Below are 27,668 nucleotides of genomic sequence, written 5' to 3'. Positions count from 1 at the left end.
ATTTTGGCCCATTCCTCCATGCAGATCTCCTCTAGAGCAGTGATGTTTTGGGGCTGTCGCTGGACAACACAGACTTTCAACTCCCTCCAAAGATTTTCTATGGGGTTGAGATCTGGAGACTGGCTAGGCCACTCCAGGACCTTGAAATGCTTCTTACAAAGCCACTCCTTCGTTGCCCGTGCGGTGTGTTTGGGATCATTGTCATGCTGAAAGACCCAGCCACGTTTCATCTTCAATGCCCTTGCTGATGGAAGGAGGTTTTCACTCAAAATCTCACGATACATGGCCCCATTCATTCTTTCCTTTACACGGATCAGTCGTCCTGGTCCCTTTGCAGAAAAACAGCCCCAAAGCATGATATTTCCACCCCCATGCTTCACAGTAGGTATGGTGTTCTTTGTCCTCCAAACACGACAAGTTGAGTTTTTACCAAAAAGTTCTATTTTGGTTTCATCTGACCATATGACATTCTCCCAATCCTCTTCTGGATCATCCAAATGCACTCTAGCAAACTTCAGACGGGCCTGGACATGTACTGGCTTATGCAGGGGGACACGTCTTGCACTGCAGGATTTGAGTCCCTGGCGGCGTAGTGTGTTACTGATGGTAGGCTTTGTTACTTTGGTCCCAGCTCTCTGCAGGTCATTCAGTAGGTCCCCCCCGTGTGGTTCTGGGATTTTTGCTCACCGTTCTTGTGATCATTTTGACCCCACAGGGTGAGATCTTGCGTGGAGCCCCAGATCGAGGGAGATTATCAGTGGTCTTGTATGTCTTCCATTTCCTAATAATTGCTCCCACAGTTGATTTCTTCAAACCAAGCTGCTTACCTATTGCAGATTCAGTCTTCCCAGCCTGGTGCAGGTCTACAATTTTGTTTCTGGTGTCCTTTGACAGCTCTTTGGTCTTGGCCATAGTGGAGTTTGGAGTGTGACTGTTTGAGGTTGTGGACAGGTGTCTTTTATACTGATAACAAGTTCAAACAGGTGCCATTAATACAGGTAACGAGTGGAGGACAGAGGAGCATCTTAAAGAAGAAGTTACAGGTCTGTGAGAGCCAGAAATCTTGCTTGTTTGTAGGTGACCAAATACTTATTTTCCACCATAATTTGCAAATAAATTCATTAAAAATCCTACAATGTGATTTTCTGGATTTTTTTTTCTCAATTTGTCTGTCATTGTTGACCTGTACCTATGATGAAAATTACAGACCTCTCTCATCTTTTTAAGTGGGAGAACTTGCACAATTGGTGGCTGACTAAATAAAATTTTTCCCCACTGTATGTTGAAGCCCTCTTACAGGTCAGAGCCCAGTACCATAGGTCAGCTACAACTATGCTGAGGTCGGCTTTATTCCACAACACTACAGCAGCAGGAAGAGTCTTGGCTACTATTTTTACATCAGTCACGTAGGCCACACTTCCACTCAGGATGGAACCAGCTGCATCCAGTCTTGGCACGAGACGGTGGAGCACAGAGAATTCTCTCACACCCTCAAGACACATGGGCATGTTGGACCAGCAGACTGAGCCGCAGTGCAGAACGTTCTGATCTAATATCCATTCTAACAAGTATTTGTACAGAGGAATATTTATTACAGAGTAGCCGAGAAAACCTCCATCTACTCATACAACCTAGGCTACTGAATAGGGTCAGAACTGGTCAGTGGCCATCGTGAGGCAAGTTCAGTGACGTGCACTTGTTTTCCTTGCTGTGGAAGATTGACACAAAACAAAAGCCTCTTTTCTGGTAAATGTGGCAGTGTAAGCTTGGCCCATGCTGTATATCAAAGTTGTGGAAAACCTACGTGCCTATGTCAATCATGTTTCCAGTGTGGGCTGGTTTATAAAAAGAGCACTCCCACTTGAACACCGGCTGGCAAGGCAAATTAGGCTGCGTTTACACAGGCAGCCCAATTCAGATCTTTTGACAATTATTTGCACATCTGATACCTATCTGATCTTTTCCCTAGTGTGTAAACAGCAACAAAACATATGGAATCTGATCTTTTGACTTCCGATTTATACCTGCGTTTACACAAGCAGCCCAAATTCTGATATTTCTTCCACTAATTGGTCTTTTGACTAATCAGATAATCCCAGGTTGTGTCATTACCGGCCGGCCGTGACCGGGAGTCCCATAGGGCGGCGCACAATTGGCCCAGCGTCGTCCGGGTTAGGGGAGGGTTTGGCCGGGGGGGCTTTACTTGGCTCATCGTGCTCTAGTGACTCCTTGTGGCGGACTGGGCGCCTGCAGGCTGACCTCGGTCGTCAGTTGAACGTGTTTCCTCTGACACATTGGTGCAACTGGCTTCCGGGTTAAGCGAGCGGGTGTTAAGAAGCCCGGTTTGGCGGGTCATGTTTCGGAGGACGCATGAATCGACCTTTGCCTATCCCGAGCCCGTTGGGGAGTTGCAGCGATGAGACAAGATCGTAATCACGAAATTTGGGAGAAAAAGGGGGGTAAAAAACCCCAAAGAGACCAGTTAGTGGAAAAAAAGATCAGAATTGTGCTCCCTGTTTGAACGCAGCCTAAGTGGATCTTAACCCTGATACAAACCCCCTCCTCCATTTGTGATCTCTGTCTGGATGCTCATGGTTTTTTTAACGACCTGCCATTACCATGACAACCACCCCAACATTTGTAGGAACAGTGACTTTAAATGAGCATGGCATCTGTTTGCTACTTCAGAGGCTACATCAGTGAAAATGCGCAAATCTGATATGGGTCAGATGTAAAACTGAGTGTGGACAGTCAGAAAAAAATCAGATATAGAAAGAAAATCAGATTTTTGGTTCTTAGAGCGGTTGTGTAACTAGGGAGGCTTTTGAATGTCTACTTCAGCTCAGCTGTTGCGAAACGAGATACTGGGCGGATTCGATTATGCTGAGCCGCGGGGCACCAGTCTATGGGCTGTGACGTGGGAGGAGCGCATTTCTCAAATCAAACAGTAATCTGCACAGCTCGATCATGTTGTCAACAATGCAGCATGTTGCATCATCCAGAAACATACAACATCTCTTTACCATTAAATACATGTTTGAATTTTCTAATTAGTTTTCGCAAGGCAGATAAAGCGTTTTTATAAAGCAATCACGTTTGCATGTGAAAATACAGAATCCTACTCATTACTTCACGTGCTAATTACGTCACTCTAGTTTTGATCCGACTTCGTCGTGGGCTTTGAACAGTGCACCTGGTTCACGCCCGGGAGGTAGCCCGGTTCCAAAAGGAATGCAATCAACTTTCACCCGGTGGGAAACACGCCTACCCGGGCCAGATTAATCGAATCCTCTCATTGGTCTAGAGGCACCTTCGTTCCATAGTAGGTCCATACTAGTTTGAAAGACGTTGGTGTAGCCTGCTAACACTAAACTTGTAAATTGCGTCAGCCAGGCTAGCAGCCTTCATAGTTAATACAGGCAACGTTAAACCATGCGCGTTGTATGAAATGCCGCGGAAAGAACGGTGCAAGAACCGGGAAACATTTACTACTAATCGTCAGTCACCAGTTTTGGAGATTATCTGACACATGCCAATAATTCTCTAGCTAGGGAGTTGAAAGAAGGTAGTGTGAAGCCACGCAGGTGTCCTGAGTAGGCTAACACAAGACGCCCCAGACACGGTTTCTAGGGTTTGACTGACCAACAGGACACCTGGGAACATGTCGGAGAAACGCAGGTCGCGATGGTATTTCGGTGGACTATCCTCAAGTGCTGCTGCCTGCATTACACACCCCTTGGATCTGATCAAGGTAAGATATGTAGAGGGGATCTGATTAATTTAAGATGCTGTATGTAGAGTGGATCTGATCAAGGTAAGATACACTACTGGTCAAAAGTTTTAGAATACCTACTCATTCAAGGGTATTTCTTTATTTTTACTATTTTCTACATTGTAGAATAATAGTGAAGACATCAAAACTATGAAATAACACATGGAATCATGTAATAACCCAAAAAGTGTTAAACAAATCAAAATATATGTTATATTTGAGATTCTTCAAATAGCCACCCTTTCCCTTGATGACAGCTTTGCACACTCTTGGCATTCTCTCAACCAGCTTCACCTGGAATGCTTTTCCAACAGTCTTGAAGGAGTTCCCACATATGCTGAGCACTTGTTGGCTGCCTTTCCTTCACTCTGCGGTCCAACTCATCCCAAACCATCCCAATTTGGTTGAGGTCGGGGGATTGTGGAGGCCAGGTCATCTGATGCAGCACTCCATCACTCTCCTTCTTGGTGAAATAGCCCTTACACAGCCTGGAGGTGTGTTGGGTCATTGTCCTGTTGAAAAACAAATGATAGTCCCACTAAGCCCAAACCAGATGGGATGCCGTATCGCTGCAGAATGCTGTGGTAGCCATGCTGGTTAAGCGTGCCTTGAATTCTAAATAAATCACAGACGGTGTCACCAGCAAAGCACCCCCACACCATGACACCTCCTCCTCCATGCTTTGCTTTTTTTCATCTGTTCACCCACACCTCACAAAGACATGGCGGTTGGAACCAAAAATCTCAAATTTGGACTCCAGACCAAAGGACAAATTTCCACTGGTCTAATGTACATTGCTCGTGTTTCTTGGCCCAAGCAAGTCTCTTCTTCTTATTGGTGTCCTTGAGTAGTGGTTTCTTTGCAGCAATTCGACCATGAAGGCCTGATTCACACGGTCTCCTTTTAACAGTTGATGTTGACAAGTGTCTGTTACTTGAACTCTGTGAAGCATGTAATTTCTGAAGCTGGTAACTCTATTGAACTTATCCTCTGCAGCAGAGGTAACTCTGGGTCTTCCATTCCTGTGGTGGTCCTCATGAGAGCCAGTTTCATCATAGCGTTTGATGGTTTTTGCGACTGCACTTGAAGAAACTTTCAAAGTTCTTGAAATGTTCCGTATTGACTGACCTTCATGTCTTAAAGTAATTATGGACTGTCGTTTCTCTTTGCTTATTTGAGCTGTTCTTGCCATAATATGGACTTGGTCTTTTACCAAATAGGGCCATCTTCTGTATAACTGGTTGAGAGATTGCCAAGAGTGTGCAAAGCTGTCATCAAGGCAAAGGGTGGGTATTTGAAGAATCTCAAATATAAAATATATTTTGATTTGTTTAACACTTTTTTGGTTACTATATGATTCCATATGTTATTTCATAGTTTTGATGTCTTCACTATTATTCTACAATGTCGAAAATAGTTAAAATAAAGAAAAACCCTTGAATGAGTAGGTGTTCTAAAACTTTTGACCGGTGGTGTATGTAGAGGGGATCTGATCAAGGTACGATGCTGTATGTAGAGTGGATCTGATCAAGGTAAGATATGTAGAGTGGATCTGATCAAGGTAAGAGACAGTACATTCAGAAAGTATTCAGACCCCTTGACTTTTTCCACATTTATTTACCTTACAGCCTTATTCTAAAATGGATTACATTATTTTTTCCCCTCCTCAATCTACACACAATACCCCATAATGACAAAGTGAAAACAGGTTTTTATACATTTTTATAAATGTATTACAAATAAAAAACAGAAATACCTTTATTTACATAAGTATTCAGACCCTTGCTATGAGACTAGAAATTGAGCTCAGGTGCATCTTGTTTCCATTGATCATCCTTGAGATGTTTCTACAACTTGATTGGAGTCCACCTGTAGTAAATTCAATTGATTGGACATGATTTGGAAAGGCACACACCTGTCTATATAAGGTCCAACAGTTGACAGTGCATGTCAGAGCAAAAACCAAGCCATGAGGTCGAAGGAATTGTCCATAGAGCTCAGAGACAGGCACAGCTCTGGGGAAGGGTACCAAAACATTTCTGCAGCATTGAAGGTCCCCAAGAACACAGTGGCCTCCGTCATTTTAAAATGGAAGTTTGGAACCACCAAGACTCTTCCTAGAGCTGGCCGCCCGGCCAAACTGAGTAATCGGGGGAGAAGGGCCTTGGTCAGGGAGGTGACCAAGAACCCAATGGTCACTCTGACAGAGTTCCTCTGTGGAGATGGGATAACCATCCAGAAGGACAACCTTCTCTGCAGCACTCCACCAATCACAGCTTTATGGTAGAGTGGCCAGACGGAAGCCATTCCTCAGTAAAAGGCACATGACAGCCCGCTTGGAGTTTGCCAAAAGGCACCTAAAGACTCTCAGACCATGAGAAACAAGATTCTCTGGTCTGATGAAACCAAGATTGAACTCTTTGGCCTGAATGCCAAGCATCACGTCTGGAGGAAACCTGGCACCATCCCTATGGTGAAGCATGGTGGTGGCTGAATCATGCTGTGGGGATGTTTTTCAGCGGCAGGGACTGGGAGACTAGTCAGGATTGAGGGAAAGATGAACGGAGCAAAGTACAGAGAGATCCTTGATGTAAACCTGCTCCAAAGCGCTCAGGACCTCAGACTGGGGCGAAGATTCACCTTCCAACAGGACAACGATCCTAAGTACACAGCCAAGACAATGCAGGAGTGGCCTCGGGACAAGTCTCTGAATGTCCTTGAGTGGCCCAGCCAGAGCCCAGACTTGAACCCGATCGAACATCTCTGGAGAGACCTGAAAATAGCTGTGCAGCAACGCTCCCCATCCAACCTGACTGAGCTTGAGAGGATCTGCAGAGAAGAATGGGAGGAACTCCCCAAATACAGATGTGCCAAGCTTGTAGCGTCATATCCAAGAAGAATTGAGGCTGAAATCGCTGCCAAAGGTGCTTCAACAAAGTACTGAGTACAGGCTCTGAATACTTACGTAAATTTGATATTTCAGTTTTTAATTTTTTCTAAATCTGCAAAAAATTCTGAACAGCTGTTTTTGCTTTGTCATTCTGTGGTATTGTGTGTAGATTGATGAGGAAAAAGTACAATTTAATAACATTTTAGAATAAGGCTGTAACGTAAAATGTGGAAAAAGACAAGGGATCTGAATACTTTCCGAGTGGATCTGATCAAGATAAGATATGTAGAGTGGATCTGATCAAGGCAAGATATTGTAATAAAACATGCAGGGTGTGGCTCGAACCCTCAACCTTTTGTCCTGAAGCCCAGCGCGCAATTGAATGTGCCACAAAAGTATGCTCAAGTGGCAGAGTCAATATCCGCATTTATATATATATATATATTATGCCATTTAGCAGACGCTTTTATCCAAAGCGACTTAGTCATGTGCGCATAAATTTTTACGTATGGGTGGTCCCGGGGATCGAACCCACTACCCTGGCGTTACAAGCGCCATGCTCTACCAATTGAGCTACAGAGGACCACATAGTTGAGGTGTCATAATACCCATCAAACCAAGCGGTCAAACAGGGAAATGGTTCAAATAGTTTTTCCACCATTCATTTTTCCCATGGGGGATTTTTAGAAACACTTAAAATAAGGGCTGTGTTTAGTGTAGGCTTACCCTGGCGTGACGTTTTGATAACCATGTAAATCTCTCTCAGACAAGGTGACTTTTATCAATATATTTGGCTCTATTTATTCTTAGATTGGAAAATGCTAATTTGCATAAAAGTAGACATCATGAAAGACTACAAATCCCTGCAAGCTCCTGCACATCATCTCTAGCTGACACCTTTGCTAACAGGTATTGTGTCAATTTAAAACTTGCACAAGACAGTTCACAGAATTGTCCATTTAAAGAAATGTAGCCAATTTATTCATTAGTACATGTAGCTGATATTAGATAGTTATTCCAGAGATTCTTACCTTTGCCTTGATTCGGCAGTCTCGTCCAGATCATCATGGCATTTGTAGTTCTTTATGATTGCCACATTAGCAGCTAATTAGCATATTCTCTTTTTTGGGGGGGGTAAATACAGACCAATGATATGATTATTAATTGACAGTTCTTTGATAGGGCTGCTTTTGAATGCCAGAGCATGTAAGTGGGCCAACGAGCTATCAGTTTTACCAATTTCACTTCAGATTCTGACGCTTATCCACGTTTCTCCAAGCATCACATTTCTACGTGTTTTTGGCACACTGGGTTGCTCCTCCTGCTCAGCATCATCCTTCATTAATTCTGAATGCTTAATTAAGGGTTAAGGTTTTGGATAGTTTTCCAAAAACGACTGCAATGTTAAATTTAGACATTCATTCAGAATGGTTAAGGGATAGGGTTGAAACAAAACAATTAAAAACGTGTGACTACCATTGGGATTGAACACACAACCTCCTATGCTGAGCGCTAGAAGCAACCCAGGGTGTCAAACATCAGAATCTGAAGTAAAATTTGTAAAATCGTGAGATCTTGTTGACCCACTTACATGCTCTGGCATTCAAAATCAGCCCTGCTTTAGGCTATCAAATAACTGTCAATGAATAATCATATCAATGGATGGAATCAGTAAATACATGGCTGCAACAACGGTCTGACAAGCACAACTGGCACTGCATATCAAAAGAGGCCTAATTAGACAAAATAACAATTAAGTAATTCTAACAAAATAAGTTGTTCAAACGACTCAGTATCTTGTTTCAATGACTTAGTATCTGGTTTGAACGACTTAAAAAAATAAGTCGTTCGGGCGAGATTATTCCAACAGTCTTCAGGGCTTCCGTAAATAGCAAATGGGCTGAATTGTACCAATGGTATGGTGTTTCTATTAATTAGGCCTAATAGTTCACTTCATCAGACTCCTAGTAGCCAAATATTCAATAATAGTGAATTATACAGTTCACTTTACTGGTTGTGTTGGTAGACTTCCTTTTCTTGGTGGTGGAGAAAGTTGGAGTTAACTCCTATGACATCATCACCTCCACTTTAACTTGACATTGCCATAACTCCTCTCTACTGTTTGTCTTCCTGGTATGTAATATGGGTTCCCCTCCAGGTGCACCTCCAGACGCAGCATGAGGTGAGGATGAGGATGGTGGGGATGACTATGAGTGTGGTGCAGAGAGACGGTGTTCTGGCTCTCTACAGCGGCCTCAGCGCCTCCCTCTGCAGACAGGTGGGTAGATGCACACACACACCTCCACCACCATTACCCATCACCTCCACCTCCATCACCACCACCACCACCATTACCCATCACCTCCACCTCCATCACCACCACCACCATTACCCATCACCTCCACCACCACCACCATTACCCATCACCACCTCCACCACCACCACCACCATTACCCATCACCTCCACCACCACCACCATTACCCATCACCTCCACCACCTCCATCACCACCACCACCATTACCCATCACCTCCACCTCCATCACCACCACCACCATTACCCATCACCTCCACACACACCACCACCACCACCATTACCCATCACCACCTCCATCACCACCACCACCATTACCCATCACCTCCACCACCACCACCATTACCCATCACCTCCACCACCTCCATCACCACCACCACCATTACCCATCACCTCCACCACCACCACCATTACCCATCACCTCCACCACCTCCATCACCACCACCACCATTACCCATCACCTCCACCTCCATCACCACCACCACCATTACCCATCACCTCCACACACACCACCACCACCACCATTACCCATCACCACCTCCATCACCACCACCACCATTACCCATCACCTCCACCACCTCCATCACCACCACCACCATTACCCATCACCTCCGCCTCCATCACCACCACCATTACCCATCACCTCCACCACCACCACCACCATTACCCATAACCTCCACCACCACCACCACCACCATTACCCATCACCTCCACCACCACCATTACCCATCACCTCCACCTCCACCACCACCACCATTACCCATCACCTCCACCACCTCCATCACCACCACCACCATTACCCATCACCTCCATCACCTCCACCATTACCCATCACCTCCACCACCACCACCATTACCCATCACCTCCACCACCACCACCACCACCATTACCCATCACCTCCACCACCACCATTACCCATCACCTCCACCTCCACCACCACCACCATTACCCATCACCTCCACCACCTCCATCACCACCACCACCATTACCCATCACCTCCATCACCTCCACCATTACCCATCACCTCCACCACCACCACCATTACCCATCACCTCCACCTCCATCACCTCCACCATTACCCATCACCTCCACCACCACCACCATTACCCATCACCTCCACCACCTCCATCACCACCACCACCATTACCCATCACCTCCACCTCCACCACCACCACCATTACCCATCACCTCCACCACCTCCATCACCACCACCACCATTACCCATCACCTCCACCTCCATCACCACCACCATTACCCATCACCTCCGCCTCCATCACCACCACCATTACCCATCACCTCCACCACCACCACCACCATTACCCATAACCTCCACCACCACCACCACCACCATTACCCATCACCTCCACCACCACCACCATTACCCATCACCTCCAAGAGCAAGAGTATTATGTTAAATACACTTCTTGTCATTTACTGTAAGTTCTAATGTCTCTATGATCAATAGTCAGTTATTATCCTCTCTCTCTCTCTCTCTCGCTCTCTGTCTCTCTCTGTGTCTCTGTCTGTCTCTCTCTCCCCCAGATGACATATTCTCTGTCCCGCTTCGCCATCTATGAGACAGTGAGTGATCAGATGAAGGACAGGACCCATGGTCCCATGCCCTTCTACCAGAAGGTCCTTCTGGGGTTGGTTGGAGGTACACACTATTTTCACACTGTGTTTTAACCACAGACCTAAACCGGCTGGCTCTAATGACAACATGATTAGTTCTGTAATGCTCTGTCATACACTTTTCACACTACTGACCTGGGCCAAGATTATACATCCACCATATGTCACGTTCATTGTGTAAAGGATTGGACCAAGGTGCAGCGTGGTATGCGTACATGTTTAATGTTAATAATAAACACTCGACAAAATAACAAAGCAACTGAACGTGAAGTTTTAAAGGCTATACAGTGAGGGAAAAAGTATTTGATCCCCTGCTGATTTTGTACGTTTGCCCACTGACAAAGAAATGATCAGTCTATAATTTTAATGTTAGGTTTATTTGAACAGTGAGAGACAGAATAACAACAAAAAAATCCAGAAAAACGCATGTCAAAAATGTTATAAATTGATTTGCATTTTAATGAGGGAAATAAGTATTTGATCCCCTCTCAATCAGAAAGATTTCTGGCTCCCAGGTGTCTTTTATACAGGTAACGAGCTGAGATTAGGAGCACACTCTTTAAGGGAGTGCTCCTAATCTCAGTTTGTTACCTGTATAAAAGACACTTGTCCACAGAAGCAATCAATCAATCAGATTCCAAACTCTCCACCATGGCCAAGACCAAAGAGCTCTCCAAGGATGTCAGGAAAAAGATTGTAGACCTACACAAGGCTGGAATGGGCTACAAGACGGTGAAGGTGAAGAAGGTGACAACAGTTGGTGCGATTATTCGCAAATGGAAGAAACACAAAATAACTGTCAATCTCCCTCGGCCTGGGGCTCCATGCATGATATCACCTCGTGAAGTTGCAATGATCATGAGAACGGTGAGGAATCAGCCCAGAACTACACGGGAGGATCTTGTCAATGATCTCAAGGCAGCTGGGACCATAGTCACCAAGAAAACAATTGGTAACACACTATGCCGTGAAGGACTGAAATCCTGCAGCGCCCGCAAGGTCCCCCTGCTCAAGGAAGCACATATACAGTGGGGAGAACAAGTATTTGATACACTGCCGATTTTGCAGGTTTTCCTACTTACAAAGCATGTAGAGGTCTGTAATTTTTATCATAGGTACACTTCAACTGTGAGAGACGGAATCTAAAACAAAAATCCAGAAAATCACTTTGTATGATTTTTAAGTAATTAATTTGCATTTTATTGCATGACATAAGTATTTGATACATCAGAAAAGCAGAACTTAATATTTGGTACAGAAACCTTTGTTTGCAATTACAGAGATCATATGTTTCCTGTAAGTCTTGACCAGGTTTGCACACACTGCAGCAGGGATTTTGGCCCACTCCTCCATACAGACCTTCTCCAGATCCTTCAGGTTTCGGGGCTGTCGCTGGGCAATACGGACTTTCAGCTCCCTCCAAAGATGTTCTATTGGGTTCAGGTCTGGAGACTGGCTAGGCCACTCCAGGACCTTGAGATGCTTTTTACGGAGCCACTCCTTAGTTGCCCTGGCTGTGTGTTTCGGGTCGTTGTCATGCTGGAAGACCCAGCCACGACCCATCTTCAATGCTCTTACTGAGGGAAGAAGGTTGTTGGCCAAGATCTCGCGATACATGGCCACATCCATCCTCCCCTCAATACGGTGCAGTCATCCTGTCCCCTTTGCAAAAAAGCATCCCCAAAGAATGATGTTTCCACCTCCATGCTTCACGGTTGGGATGGTGTTCTTGGGGTTGTACTCATCCTTCTTCTTCCTCCAAACACGGCGAGTGGAGTTTAGACCAAAAAGCTCTATTTTTGTCTCATCAGACCACATGACCTTCTCCCATTCCTCCTCTGGATCATCCAGATGGTCATTGGCAAACTTCAGACGGGCCTGGACATGCGCTGGCTTGAGCAGGAGGACCTTGCGTGCGCTGCAGGATTTTAATCCATGACGGCGTAGTGTGTTACTACTGGTTTTCTTTGAGACTGTGGTCCCAGCTCTCTTCAGGTCATTGACCAGGTCCTACCGTGTAGTTCTGGGCTGATCCCTCACCTTCCTCATGATCATTGATGCCCCAGACCAAGGGTGATTGACCATCATCTTGAACTTCTTCCATTTTCTAATAATTGCGCCAACAGTTGTAGCCTTCTCACCAAGCTGCTTGCCTATTGTCCTGTAGCCCATCCCAGCCTTGTGCAGGTCTACAATTGTATCCCTGATGTCCTTACACAGCTCTCTGGTCTTGGCCATTGTGGAGAGGTTGGCGTCTGTTTGATTGAGGTTGTGGACAGGTGTCTTTTATTCAGGTAACGAGTTCAAACAGGTGCAGTTAATACAGGTAATGAGTGGAGAACAGGAGGGCTTCTTAAAGAAAAACTAACAGGTCTGTGAGAGCCGGAATTCTTACTCGTTGGTAGGTGATCAAATACTTATGTCATGCAATAAAATGCAAATTAATTACTTAAAAATCATACAATGTGATTTTCTGGATTTTTGTTTTAGATTCCGTCTCTCACAGTTGAAGTGTACCTATGATAACAATTACAGACCTCTACATGCTTTGTAAGTAGGAAAACCTGCAAAATCGGCAGTGTATCAAATACTTGTTCTCCCCACTGTACATGCCCGTCTGAAGTTTGCCAATGAACATCTGAATGATTCAGAGGAGGACTGGGTGAAAGTGTTGTGGTCAGATGAGACTAAAATCGAGCTCTTTGGCATCAACTCAACTCGCCGTGTTTGGAGGAGGAGGAATGCTGCCTATGACCCCAAGAACACCATCCCCACCGTCAAACATGGAGGTGGAAACATTATGCTTCGGGGGTGTTTTTCTGCTAAGGGGACAGGACAACTTCACGCATCAAAGGGACGATGGACGGGGCCATGTACCGTCATCTTGGGTGAGAACCTCCTTCCCTCAGCCAGGGCATTGAAAATGAGTCGTGGATGGGTATTCCAGCATGACAATGACCCAAAACACACGGCCAAGGCAACAAAGGAGTGGCTCAAGAAGAAGCACATTAAGGTCCTGGAGTGGCCTAGCCAGTCTCCAGACCTTAATCCCATAGAAAATCTGTGGAGGGAGCTGAAGGTTCGAGTTGCCAAACGTCAGCCTCGAAACCTTAATGACTTGGAGAAGATCTGCAAAGAGGAGTGGGACAAAATCCCTCCTGAGATGTGCAAACCTGGTGGCCAACTACAAGAAACATCTGACCTCTGTGATTGCCAACAAGGGTTTTGCCACCAAGTACTAAGTCATGTTTTGCAGAGGGGTCAAATACTTATTTCCCTCATTAAAATGCAAATCAATTTATAACATTTTTTACATGCATTTTTCTGGATTTTTTTGTTGTTATTCTGTCTCTCACTGTTAAAAAAAACCTACCATTAAAATTATAGACTGATCATGTCTTTGTCAGTAGGCAAACTTACAAAATCAGCAGGGGATCAAATACTTTTTTTCCCTCACTGTACATCAAACAAGCCAAACACACAGAAACAAGATCCCACAACATAGGTAGGCAAAATGGCTACCTAAGTATGATCCCCAATCAGAGACAACGATCGACAGCTGCCTCTGATTGGGAACCACACCTGGCCAACATAGAAATACACATTCTAGAATTTTCACATAGATATTCACATACTAGATATTCACACCCTGACCAAACCAACTAGAGATCTCTATGTCAGGGCGTGACAGTATCCCCCCCCCCCCCCAAAGGTGCAGACTCCGGCCGCAAAACTGACTCATTAGGGGAGTGTCCAGGTGGGCATTAAGCCTCGGTGGCGGCTCCGGGCACGACGTCAACCTTACTGTCCTCTCCTTTTCTGGCTCCCCGTTGCACATCTGGTCCCCGGCGCGATGCTTCCCCTCTGTCCTCCCACGATGCACCAAGCCCTGTCTGGAACCTGGTGTGGGAGGCCCCGACCCTGGAGAGGGGCTGACGTCTGGGCCTGGACCGGCAATCCCCCCGCGATGCACCAAGCCCTGTCTGGACCCTGGTGTGGGAGGCCCCGACCCTGGAGAGGGGTTGACGTCTAGTTCTGGAGTGGAGCCACTGACCGGCGCTGAACTGGACCCCGGTGGAGCGGACTGCTCTGGCTCTGGACTGGAGCAGCTGACCGGGGCTGGACTTGGCACCGGTGGAGCGGACTGCTCTGACCCTGGACTGGACCGTACCGGGCTGGGGACACGCACCACTAGTCTGGTGCGAGGAGCAGGCACGGGCTGTGCCGGACTGGAGACACGCACCACTGGTTTGGTGCGAGGAGCAGGCACGGGCCGTGCCGGACTGGAAACACACACCACGGGTCTGTGAAGGTGCCTTGGCGGCACAGTACGCAACGCCGGCGCATAGCCTGGTGCCTGCACGGTCACACGCTCCTCAAAGCGAGTGCGGGGAGTTGGCTCTGCAACCTGGCTTCGCCAGCCTCTGCTCTAAGTACTGAGCTCTCTGTTAATAACAAAGCAACTGAACGTGAAGTTCTAAAGGCTATACATCAAACACACAGAAACAAGATCCCACAACATAGGTAGGCAACATGGCTACCTAAGTATGATCCCCAATCAGAGACAACGATCGACAGCTGCCTCTGATTGGGAACCACACCCGGCCAACAGAAATACACATTCTAGAATTTTCACATAGATATTCACATACTAGATATTCACACCCTGACCAAACCAACTAGAGATCTCTATGTCAGGGCGTGACAATCTGTCTGTTTGTCTGTAGGATTTGCAGGTGGATTTATCGGGACCCCAGCAGACATGGTTAATGTCAGGTGAGTCATATCTAGAAATATAATTACTGATTGTATATTTAAGAATTGTATTGCAGTCGTCCATGGTTGATTATGTCCACTAGATGTCAGTGATGACATGCAGTATATTGCTTTACTCAACCATTCAATAGATCATAAGAATTGTATTGCAGTCGTCCATGGTTGATTATGTCCACTAGATGTCAGTGATGACATGCAGTATATTGCTTTACTCAACCATTCAATAGATCAGGAATGGACAACAGCCCTCGGGGGTGGGGGGGGGGGGTGGCTGGAGTGATGTCACATTAGCAAACACAGCTGATTAAACTAATTGCATTCTAAACTGAAGATCATGATTAGTTGATTATTGGAGTCAGGTGTGTTAGCTGGGACCAAAGTGTGACACCGATCAGGCCCCCGAGGACTGGAGTTGCCCATCCCTGCTATAGACTAACCAAATGTACAGGGCAAAACATTCATACTTGCCATATATTTTCCCCATCCAGAATGCAGAATGATGTTAAAGTACCGCTAGAACTCAGGAGAAAGTGAGTTAAATATAGTAAAATCATATGATAACTTACAAAATGCTATTAAGTATTTAGTATCATGTTTTGAGAGATTTTGACCTCCACAATTGTTTCTTCCCCATCTCTTACAGTTATGCCCATGCACTGGATGGACTGTTCCGGGTATGGAAAGAGGGTAAGTAAGTTTTAATTGATGGGGATCATTGGGATCAGGGCGAGATTGAAGTTACTGGACGATTTGAAGGGACGCAGTTGCACTCATGACACAGTATTTCTCCATAGAGGGAATGAAGAAGCTGTTCTCTGGAGCCACAATGGCATCCACTAGAGGAGCACTGGTCACTGTTGGACAGGTGAGGTCCTATGGTGGTTGTGTGTGTCTGTGGGGGGTGTTAGTGGGTGTTAATGTGTGTGTGTCTTTGTCCAAAATGTTTCAACTAGATTTGACTTATATTTGATCTGTCTGTAGCTGGCCTGTTATGACCAGGCCAAGCAGCTGGTTCTGGGGACTGGAGCCATGCAGGACAACATTCTCACACACTTCCTGGCCAGCCTCATCGCAGTGAGTGTCCAGTTTACTCTTTAGTAAAGCAATGATACGGGAGATGTGGGTTAGTGTTGTGTGGACTCTCTCTCTCTGTAGGGAGACGGGAGATGTGGGTTAGTGTTGTGTGGACTCTGTCTCTCTGTAGGGAGACGGGAGATGTGGGTTAGTGTTGTGTAATGCCCTCTGCTTCTCTGTGTAGGGAGGCTGTGCCACTGTCCTGTGCCAACCACTGGATGTCTTGAAGACCAGGCTGATGAACTCAAAAGGGGAATATGTGGTAAGTTTGTGTGTATGTACTGTAGATCAGGGTTTCTCAATTCCAGTCCTAGGTACTCGCAGGACTGTAGCCCAACACTATACCACACCTGATTCAACTAGTCAAGGGCTATTGGATCAGGTGTGTTGCTACAGGGATAGAGTAAACATGTGCATTCATGTGGGTTCTGACTCCACAGGACTGGTGTAGATGTTGTCTAGGGATATCACTGTGTGAATCTAACCCTTCTCCACCTCTGGCAGCTGCTGTTCTGATGTTGTCAAGTACATGGAGCCTTTATCTGTCAGGCTGCTGCTTGTCATTGCTCTGACAGTTCTGTTGTTGACGGTCAGGGATTGAGAGGAAGGGAAATGAGGGGAGGGATGGAGGTATTGGGAGGGAGGGAAATGAGGGATTGGGAGGATGGGCAATTAGGGGAGGGACGGAGGGATTGGGAGGAAGGGAAATGAGGGAAAGGATGGAGGTATTGGGAGGGAGGGAGGGAAATGAGGGGAGGGATTGGGAGGATGGGAAATGAGGGGAGGGACGGAGGGATTGGGAGGAAGGGAAATGAGGGGAGGGATTGGGAGGATGGGAAATGAGGGGAGGGACGGAGGGATTGGGAGGAAGGGAAATGAGGGGAGGGATTGGGAGGATGGGAAATGAGGGTAGGAACGGAGGGATTGGGAGGGAGGGAAATGAGGGGACGGAGGTATTGGGAGGGAGGGAAATGAGGGGAGGGATTGGGAGGATGGGAAATGAGGGGAGGGACGGAGGGATTGGGAGGAAGGGAAATGAGGGGAGGGACGGAGGCATTGGGAGGATGGAAAATGAGGGGAGGGACGGAGGGATTGGGAGGGAGGGAAATGAGGGGAGGGACGGAGGGATTGGGAGGGAGGGAAATGAGGGGAGGGATTGGGAGGATGGGAAATGAGGGGAGGGATGGAGGGATTGGGAGGATGGGAAATGAGGGGAGGGACGGAGGCATTGGGAGGAAGGGAAATGAGGGACAGAGGGATTGGGAGGGAGGGAAATGAGGGGAGGGATTGGGAGGATGGGAAATGAGGGGAGGGACGGAGGGATTGGGAGGATGGGAAATAAGGGGAGGGACGGAGGGATTGGGAGGGAGGGAAATGAGGGAGGGATTGGGAGGATGGGAAATGAGGGGAGGGACGGAGGGATTGGGAGGATGGGAAATGAGGGGAGGGACGGAGGCATTGGGAGGAAGGGAAATGAGGGGAGGGATTGGGAGGGAGGGAAATGAGGGGAGGGATTGGGAGGATGGGAAATGAGGGGAGGGAGGGAGGGATTGGGAGGATGGGAAATGAGGGGAGGGACGGAGGGATTAGGAGGATGGGAAATGAGGAGAGGGATGGAGGGATTGGGAGGATAGGAAATGAGGGGAGGGACAGAGGGATTAGGAGGATGGGAAATTATGGGAGGAATGGAGGGATTGGGAGGATGGGAAATGAGGGGAGGGACGGAGGGATTGGGAGGAAGGGAAATGAGGGGAGGGATTGGGCGGAAGGGAAATGAGGGGAGGGATTGGGAGGAAGGGAAATAAGGGGAGGGACAGAGGCATTTGGAGGATGGGAAATGAGGGGAGGGACGGAGGGATTGGGAGGAAGGGAAATGAGGGGAGGGACGGAGGGATTGGGAGGAAGGGAAATGAGGGGAGGGACAGAGGGATTGGGAGGGAGGGAAATGAGGGGAGGGATTGGGAGGATGGGAAATGAGGGGAGGGACGGAGGGATTGGGAGGATGGGAAATTAGGGGAGGAAGGGAAATGAGGGGAGGGACGGAGGGATTGGGAGGATGGGAAATGAGGGGAGGGACGGAGGGATTGGGAGGGAGGGAAATGAGGGGAGGGATTGGGAGGATGGGAAATGAGGGGAGGGACGGAGGGATTGGGAGGATGGGAAATGAGGGGAGGGACAGAGGGATTGGGAGGGAGGGAAATGAGGGGAGGGATTGGGAGGATGGGAAATGAGGGGAGGGACGGAGGGATTGGGAGGAAGGGAAATGAGGAGAGGGACGGAGGCATTGGGAGGATGGGAAATGAGGGGAGGGACGGAGGGATTGGGAGGGAGGGAGTTAGGCATGGGTTGTTTTCAACCATCAACCATCAGCTTGCAATAAGAAGTGTCATTTCTTGACTTGGATTCTGATTCTTCTGTTTCAGGGGCTGCTACACTGTATGACAGATACAGCTAAACTGGGACCCAATGCCTTCTACAAGGTAACTGTTATCATACACTGCTCAAAAAAAATAAAGGGAACACTGAAACAACACAATGTAACTCCAAGTCAATCACACTTCTGTGAAATCAAACTGTCCACTTAGGAAGCAACACTGATTGGCAATAAATGTCACATGCTGTTGTGCAAATGGAATAGACAACAGGTGGAAATTATAGGTAATTAGCAAGACACCCCCAATAAAGAAGTGGTTCTGCAGGTGGTGACCACAGACCACTTCTCAGTTCCTATGCTTCCTGGCTGATGTTTTGGTCACTGTTGAATGCTGGCGGTGCTTTCACTCTAGTGGTAGCATGAGACGGAGTCTACAACCCACACAAGTGGCTCAGGTAGTGCAGCTCATCCAGGATGGCACATCAATGCGAGCTGTGGCAAGAAGGTTTGCTGTGTCTGTCAGCGTAGTGTCCAGAGCATGGAGGCGCTACCAGGAGACAGGCCAGTACATCAGGAGACGTGGAGGAGGCCGTAGGAGGGCAACAACCCAGCAGCAGGACTGCTACCTCCGCCTTTGTGCAAGGAGGAGCAGGAGGAGCACTGCCAGAGCCCTGCAAAATGACCTCCAGCAGGCCACAAATGTGCATGTGTCTGCTCAAACGGTCAGAAACAGACTCCATGAGGGTGGTATGAGGGCCCGACGTCCACAGGTGGGGGTTGTGCTTACAGCCCAACACCGTGCAGGACGTTTGGCATTTGCCAGAGAACACTAAGATTGGCAAATTCGCCACTGGTGCCCTGTGCTCTTCACAGATGAAAGCAGGTTCACACTGAGCACGTGACAGACGTGACAGAGTCTGGAGACGCCGTGGAGAACGTTCTGCTGCCTGCAACATCCTCCAGCATGACCGGTTTGGCGGTGGGTCAGTCATGGTGTGGGGTGGCATTTCTTTGGGGGGCCGCACAGCCCTCCATGTGCTCGCCAGAGGTAGCCTGACTGCCATTAGGTACCGAGATGAGATCCTCAGACCCCTTGTGAGACCATATTCTGGTGCGGTTGGCCCTGGGTTCCTCCTAATGCAAGACAATGCTAGACCTCATGTGGCTGGAGTGTGTCAGCAGTTCCTGCAAGAGGAAGGCATTGATGCTATGGGACTGGCCCGCCCGTTCCCCAGACCTGAATCCAATTGAGCACATCTGGGACATCATGTCTCGCTCCATCCACCAACGCCACGTTGCACCACAGACTGTCCAGGAGTTGGCGGATGCTTTAGTCCAGGTCTGGGTCTAGGTCTACAGTCTGTGGGGGGCTTAAGACATTAACTGACCTGAATCAGATTTGTTACAGAAAAGGCTGGAGACAAAGCCCTCACACCCAGCAGCCCTCTAAAAGGAGCGCTGCTCTCTACTTTAAACACACTGCTCACCTTGAAAAAGCACACACAGTGCACCACCTGCCATACAGACTGGTAAACCTATGGTCTCTCTCCTCTTCAGGGTCTGGCTCCAGCAGGGGTCCATCTCATCCCTCACACTGTTACCTAGTAACTGTCTGAACCATTAATCATACATATATTAACTGTCCTGTCCTGCTTCTCTTCAGGGTCTGGTTCCAGCAGGGATCCGTCTTATCCCTCACACGGTCCTCACCTTCATCTTCCTAGAGCAGCTCAGGACCTGCTGCGGCATCAGGATCGTCACCTGAGAATGGTTAGGGGTCACCACCTGATCACCTTTTGAGTAGTCTGAAATGTGACCTCTGTGTCAGGACTGCCAGGCCACACCTACTCCCTTTGTTCCCTGTTTTGTTCTACGTGAGCAGGCAGCTTTAATCCACCTGCAACCTCCCACCTCCCCATCCTAAATCCCACCGTCTGGATACAGCCTAGTGACTGACTGAAAGGGGGGTTCTGGATACAGCCTAGTGACTGACTGAAAGGGGGGTTTCTGGATACAACATAGTGAATGACTGAAGGGGGGGTTTCTGGATACAGCCTAGTGAATGACTGAAAGGGGGGTTTCTGGATACAGCCTAGTGAATGACTGAAGGGGGGTTTCTGGATACAGCCTAGTGAATGACTGAAAGGGGGGTTTCTGGATACAGCCTAGTGAATGACTGAAAGGGGGGTTTCTGGATACAGCCTAGTGAATGACTGAAGGGGGGTTTCTGGATACAGCCTAGTGAATGACTGAAGGGAATAGATCCATTTGGGACACCGATTTAAGTAATCCATCTGAACTGGAACAGCCTCTGTAGAATTAACCTGCTAGAGGGCACCGTTACACTGGTCTATGCGTACTCTGCAGACGTCTATGATCGCTGTACCAGGTCTTAACGTGTATAAGTGGGTCGGTTGTTTGGGAGTGTGTTTGAGGAGTTTTGTTATTCACGCCACTGCCAAAGATCCATATGTTTTTGTATTGTAAAATACATGTTGCAAGCTGTTTTTAAATGCCGATAGGACGAGTGCATATTTCACATTGATGATGGCAAGATGGCTACTTCCTGCTTCATTTATGCTCGGTCAGTTGACTGTCAAAACAACAATGGTAAGAAGCCAGTTTAATTGTCCAATGAATGGACTGAGAAATAAAGGAATGTCTGTATAGTAATAAAACCAATATGTCAATAAATATGCTTGTTACAGAGATTATTTCATGTCTGCCTGCTTGCTTGCCTGCCTCCCTCCCTGCCTATCTCTGTTCTATATGGTAATAGCTTTAACTCTAGTACTAAGCGACTGTATAGGTCTCCCACAAGGTTAGGTGTCTGGCTGTGTTTAATGTTCTCTGTTTTACATCATCCACCGACGTCACTCTGTAGTTCCCCAACTCTCTAAAACACTGGAAACTCTGGACTGGATCAACACTTCCAAGTGATGGACAGCTTGCAACACCTAGTTACATATGTTAAATGGATATTAACACCTAGTTACATATGTTAAATGGATATTAACACCTAGTTACATATGTTAAATGGATATTAACACCTAGTTACATATGTTAAATGGATATTAACACCTAGTGACATATGTTAAATTGATATTAATACCTAGTTACATATGTTAAACACCTAGTTACATATGTTAAATGGATATTAACACCTAGTTACATATGTTAAATTGATATTAACACCTAGTGACATGTTAAATTGATATTAATACCTAGTTACATATGTTAAACACCTAGTGACATATGTTAAATGGATATTAATAGCTAGTTACATATGTTACATGGATATTCAACAGGCCCTAGTTTTGTTTTTGTTATAAGAAAAGTAGAGATCTTCAGAAAGGATTTTCAAACTTGATGCTGAATGTTGTGGTTCTAGTTCAGTTCCTGCCAACATTCTCAGCTGTAAGACAGTGTTCTGACTCCGGGGGGATCAGGATGTGGTTTTGCATGAGTGTGCACTATACAGCGAGGTGTCATCAATCATGCTCTGCTTTCAGATGGTGTTGATCATTTGCCATCCCACATATTTAACCTGCTGCTCTGCCTCAGTCTAGCTGGCTCTGGGCTTCTGCAGTACAGGACTATACAAGGCTAACTGAACGTCAAACTTCTGGCTTGGTGCTTCTGCAGTACAGGGACCGTATGCATCAAGCATGTAGAAGACTATAGGAGCTAGAAGACTACATGCTATAGGAGCTAGAAGACTACATGCTACGGGAGCTAGAAGACTACATGCTATAGGAGCTAGAAGACTACATGCTATAGGAGCTAGAAGACTACATGCTATAGGAGCTAGAAGACTACATGCTATAGGAGCTAGAAGACTACATGCTATAGGAGCTAGAAGACTACATGCTACGGGAGCTAGAAGACTACATGCTACGGGAGCTAGAAGACTACATGCTACGGGAGCTAGAAGACTACATGCTACGGGAGCTAGAAGACTACATGCTACGGGAGCTGCTCTGTTCGGTGGTGTAACAGGGTCGACCTGAACCAATGCTCTGTTCGGTGGTGTAACAGGGTCGACCTGAACCAATGCTCTGTTCGGTGATGTGACAGGGTCGACCTGAACCAATGCTCTGTTTAGTGGTGTGACAGGGTCGACCTGAACCAATGCTCTGTTTAGTGATGTGACAGGGTCGACCTGAACCAATGCTCTGTTCGGTGATGTGACAGGGTCGACCTGAACCAATGCTCTGTTCAGTGGTGTGACAGGGTCGACCTGAACCAATGCTCTGTTCAGTGGTGTGACAGGGTCGACCTGAACCAATGCTCTGTTCAGTGGTGTGGCAGGGTCGACCTGAACCAATGCTCTGTTCAGTGGTGTGACAGGGTCGACCTGAACCAATGCTCTGTTCAGTGGTGTGACAGGGTCGACCTGAACCAATGCTCTGTTCGGTGGTGTGACAGGGTCGACCTGAACCAATGCTCTGTTCAGTGGTGTGGCAGGGTCGACCTGAACCAATGCTCTGTTCGGTGGTGTGACAGGGTCGACCTGAACCAATGCTCTGTTCAGTGGTGTGGCAGGGTCGACCTGAACCAATACTCTGTTCAGTGGTGTGGCAGGGTCGACCTGAACCAATACTCTGTTCAGTGGTGTGACAGGCGTCACTGTGCAGTATAGCTTCCTTCTCTGTCCCTTTACAGGGCTCTGACCAGGGATCCTCTGCCTCGCAAGCACATATGACCTGGTGACGAATCGTGACACAGTACACGGTCAGTCTGCTTTCTTCTCACAATATTGTAGCTGGCAGTGGCACAGATCTGCAGTTCTGTCATCTGCAGTCAAGGCCTGGGAAGAATTGAGACGTGGCTGACGTGCAAACCGATATTACATTTTCAAATTGGTTCAAATTAGGTTAGGGTTAAGGTTAGGGGTTCGGTTAGGGTTAAGGAAAGGGTAAGTTATAGATTTTGGCCAGTCGGGCTGTCAATGGGATGCAGGCCAGAAAAGTCCCCCTAGTCTCCATATTTCCAGCTCTCTCAGAAGTCCATTTAGATAGTGGAGGGGTTCCATATTTCCAGCTCTCTCAGAAGTCCATTTAGATAGTAGAGGGGTTCCATATTTCCAGCTCTCTCAGAAGTCCAATTCATTCACAGCAGCATGGAGAGAGTTATCACTTGATTTAGTCCCATGGCGTGACCTGTCATACAGTGCACACAAGAATGACATTTTCAATATAAACGGTCAACTCCCTCCACCCGGGAGATACAACAATGTTAAATTGTACTGGGGAGAAGAAAAAAAACATGTTGTTCAAATCAAACACTTCTGAAAGAGCTATCTGGAAAGTAATTGTCTGCGATGGGATCCTGGCCGGATTACATTCATCTGCTTCTTGTCCCCAGAGCTTGGCCACTGAGACAGTTGATTCCTGGCCTGATTACATACATCTGCTTCTGGTCCCCAGAGTCCGGCCACTGAGACAGTTAATTCCTGGCCTGATTACATTCATCTGCTTCTGGTCCCCAGAGTCCGGCCACTGAGACAGTTAATTCCTGGCCTGATTACATTCATCTGCTTCTTCTCCCCGGAGTCCGGCCACTGTGGCAGGTTTTACATATGTGGCTTGTTTTTTATGGGAGTGGGGACTTGATATAGAAATGTGCAGTAGTCCCATGGTGTGACTCAGATCTGAAGGTAAATCTGAGTGAGCATGCTAGCAGATACCCATAGATTTTCAGTCATTGTGCTAACGCTAGTTAGCATTGGCTCGCGAAACTACCTTTAACTTCCTTCATACTGGACGCAGAGACATAAACATGGTATCCACGAGTTCATCTGACTTTGCCAAAAATGTCCCTTTAAGAATTGGTCCAAAGATCAGAATTGGGCTGCCTGTGTAAACACAGGCACTGCTGTGCAAATTAAATATACTTCTGAAATCAGCGATTTGCAATTGATTGCATCCCGGCCTGAGTTTATATTCATCCATTCCCCAAAGCCTGGTCACAGTGAGGCAGGTTTATATTAGTGGTTTGTCTTTTATCAAGCACTATGTCGCAGATAAAATACATGAGAATGTTCAAAGTTGAGTTGTAAAATACCACACAGGTCAACTCACTCCTCTTTTCTCTATCTCTCTCAATACGGACCGGGACATGGAAATATGTCTGTCTGTCTGTCTGTCTGTCTGTCTGTCTGTCTGTCTGTCTGTCTGTCTGTCTGTCTGTCTCTCTCTCTCTCTCTCTCTCTCTCTCTCTCTCTCTCTCTCTCTCTCTCTCTCTCTCTCTCTCTCTCTCTCTCTCTCTCTCTCTCTCTCTCTCTCTCTCTCTCTCTCTCTCTCTCTCTCTCTGTGCTCATGGTGTGTGGTCTGGTCTTCACAATTTAGAGATGATACATGGGAGCATAATCACATTAGTATTAACCCCAGACTGGAGGCTAATCACATTAGTATTAACCCCAGACTGGAGGCTAATCACATTAGTATTAACCCCAGACTGGAGGCTAATCACATTAGTATTAACCCCAGACTGGAGGCTAATCACATTAGTATTAACCCCAGACTGGAGGCTAATCACATTAGTATTAACCCCAGACTGGAGGCTAATCACATTAGTATTAACCCCAGACTGGAGGCTAATCACATTAGTATTAACCCCAGACTGGAGGGTAAAGTGGACACTGGGCAAAGTGCATCTCTCTTTGAGACAGCTGGACAGTTGGTGCTTGTTTCAAACATCTAGACCAGGGGTGTCAAACTCATTTTAGCTCAGGGGCCACATGGAGGAAAATCTATTCCCAAGTGGGCCGGACCGGAAAAATCATGGTATATATAACTTAAAAACAACAACTTCAGATTGTTTTCTTTGTTTTAATACGATCAACATACAACATAAAGCTGGAGCCTGAGGACAGTGTGTCCAAAATAGTACAAGCACAACATCACTATTAATCATAAAACACGTCAAGTTTATTTGAAAATTCTAAAGAAAAAGAACACAAACACACAATGCCTCAGTGATTCACAGAACTGTTTCACAGATCACAGAACTATATCAGGGGGTCATTTCTCAGGCAGAAATGTAGATAAAAAGAATGAAATCCTGTTCCACAAACAAGTGCAAGAACCACAGAGTCAAGAATAGGTTAAATATACAAATAAAATAAAATCAATTAAAAACAATAGCACATCAACATAAAAACATATAAACCCCACCTCTTTAAGGAACACCTGGGATAGGATAAAGTAATCCTTCTAGTATAATTGTAAAGTGGTTATCCCACTGGCTATAGGGTGAATGCACCAATTTGTAGTCGCTCTGGATAAGAGCGTCTGCTAAATGACGTAAATGTGCCCTTGAGCAAGGCACTTAACCCTAATTGCTCCTGTAAGTCGCTCTGGATAAGAGCGTCTGCTAAATGACTAAAATGTAAATGTAAAATGTATAAAGCTGGAGCCTGAGGACAGTGTGTCCAAAAGCACAACATCACTATTAATCATAAAACACCTCAAGTTATTTGAAAGTTCTGAGGACAAACACACAATGCCTCAGTGATTCACAGAAGTATATCACAGATCACAGAACTATATCAGGGTGTCTCATGCAGCACTTTAAGTGGGGTTGCATAGTTTATTTGACTCCTGATACCTGGCATCTTTTAGCTTTCACCAGCGCATCAATATCAGGCGTCACATCCTGAGTGGCAGCCAACTTCAGGATGTGATTCAAGTGCTTGTGCGTGAGCCTTGAGCGCAGCTTTGTTTTATTTATGCTCATTACAGAGAAAACTTGCTCACAAAGATATGTGGTTCCAAACATGCACAACAGTTTTGCAGCGAGGGCTGTCAAGTTGGGGTAACCTGGCAAGAGATTCTGATTAAATGTGTCCAAGCCAGCTGCGGCAAATTTGCCCTTCAAATCCGAGTCACACTGCAAGTCTATTATTTCAAGTTGGATGCTGACGGGCAGATCAAAGGGATTCACAGTGAATGGCGAGCAAAAAACGTTGAAGTCTTTTTCCAGTTCACCAAAAATCTGAAAGCGTTGCTCAAACTCCCATAACAGTCCCGTTATTTTATCTTTGAACCGCTTCATGTCTGCCACATGTTGGGTCGCGCACACATTTTTCAGACAGGGGAAGTGAGCTGCATCACCACCGGCAAGTTGCGTCTCCCACAATGACAGCTTCAACTTGAAAGAACGTATGCTGTCATAATACTGCGTGACAACTTTGTTGCGCCCTTGCAGCTGTTTGTTCAAGTTATTCAGGTGCTCTGTAACATCCACCATAAATGCAAGGTCCTGCATCCATTCTGCGGAATGGAATTCTAACACTGGTTTGCCCTTTTCTTCCATGAACTGTTCAATTTCTTCTCGTAAATCAAAGAAACGCCTCAGCACCTCGGCTTAACCATCTTACCTCAGTGTGGTATTGCAGGCCATAGATGTGGTCTTTCTCTCTGAGAAGGCTGTCAAACTGACGGTGATTCAGGCTTCTGGATCGGATGAAATTAACAGTTTGGATGACCACCTTCATGACGTTATCCATCTTTAATGACTTGCAACACAAAGCCTCCTGGTGCAAAATACAGTGAAAAGTCAAAAAATCACGTCCTCCATTTGCAGATTGCACTTTCTCTCTGAACTTTGTCACAACGCCTGCTTTTTTCCCGATCATTGAGGGCGCACCATCTGTAGCCAGGCTGACAGCGCGGGACCAGTCCACTCCGACCCTGTCCAGCGCACCGACGAGTGCGGTAAAAATATCAGCTGCTGTCGTTGTATCTGTCACCGGCACCAACTCCACGAACTCCTCGGTGACGGTCAATGTGTCATCAACTCCGCGGATGAAAATGGCCAGTTGTGCAACATCTG

The 27,668-nt window shown here is 46.7% G+C and overlaps 1 protein-coding gene across 2 annotated transcripts; it reads left to right on the top strand.

Moving 5' to 3' along the window:
• The first annotated feature begins 3,196 nt into the window (after positions 1–3,196).
• On the top strand, positions 3,197–21,544 carry LOC121551467 (mitochondrial dicarboxylate carrier-like). 2 transcript variants are annotated; one of them, XM_041864148.2, is made up of 12 exons: positions 3,664–3,751; positions 7,473–7,571; positions 8,821–8,940; positions 10,517–10,631; positions 15,334–15,382; positions 15,871–15,912; positions 16,026–16,069; positions 16,177–16,247; positions 16,364–16,456; positions 16,641–16,718; positions 18,880–18,936; positions 20,494–21,544. In XM_041864148.2, exons 3-12 carry the CDS (start codon positions 8,851–8,853, stop codon positions 20,593–20,595), a joined length of 741 nt encoding a protein of 246 aa, XP_041720082.1. In that variant the 5' UTR covers positions 3,664–3,751; positions 7,473–7,571; positions 8,821–8,850; the 3' UTR covers positions 20,596–21,544. The 2 variants fall into 2 exon arrangements, with proteins under 2 accessions (XP_041720081.1, XP_041720082.1); XM_041864147.2 differs by lacking the exon at positions 7,473–7,571 and having other exon boundaries at positions 3,197–3,751.
• Positions 21,545–27,668: the final 6,124 nt, after the last annotated feature.

Source organism: Coregonus clupeaformis, chromosome 35, assembly GCF_020615455.1.
Source record: "Coregonus clupeaformis isolate EN_2021a chromosome 35, ASM2061545v1, whole genome shotgun sequence".
Lineage (NCBI taxonomy): Eukaryota > Metazoa > Chordata > Actinopteri > Salmoniformes > Salmonidae > Coregonus > Coregonus clupeaformis.
Note: the sequence above shows the minus strand (reverse complement) of the source record. Positions and strands in the feature narration are given on the sequence as shown.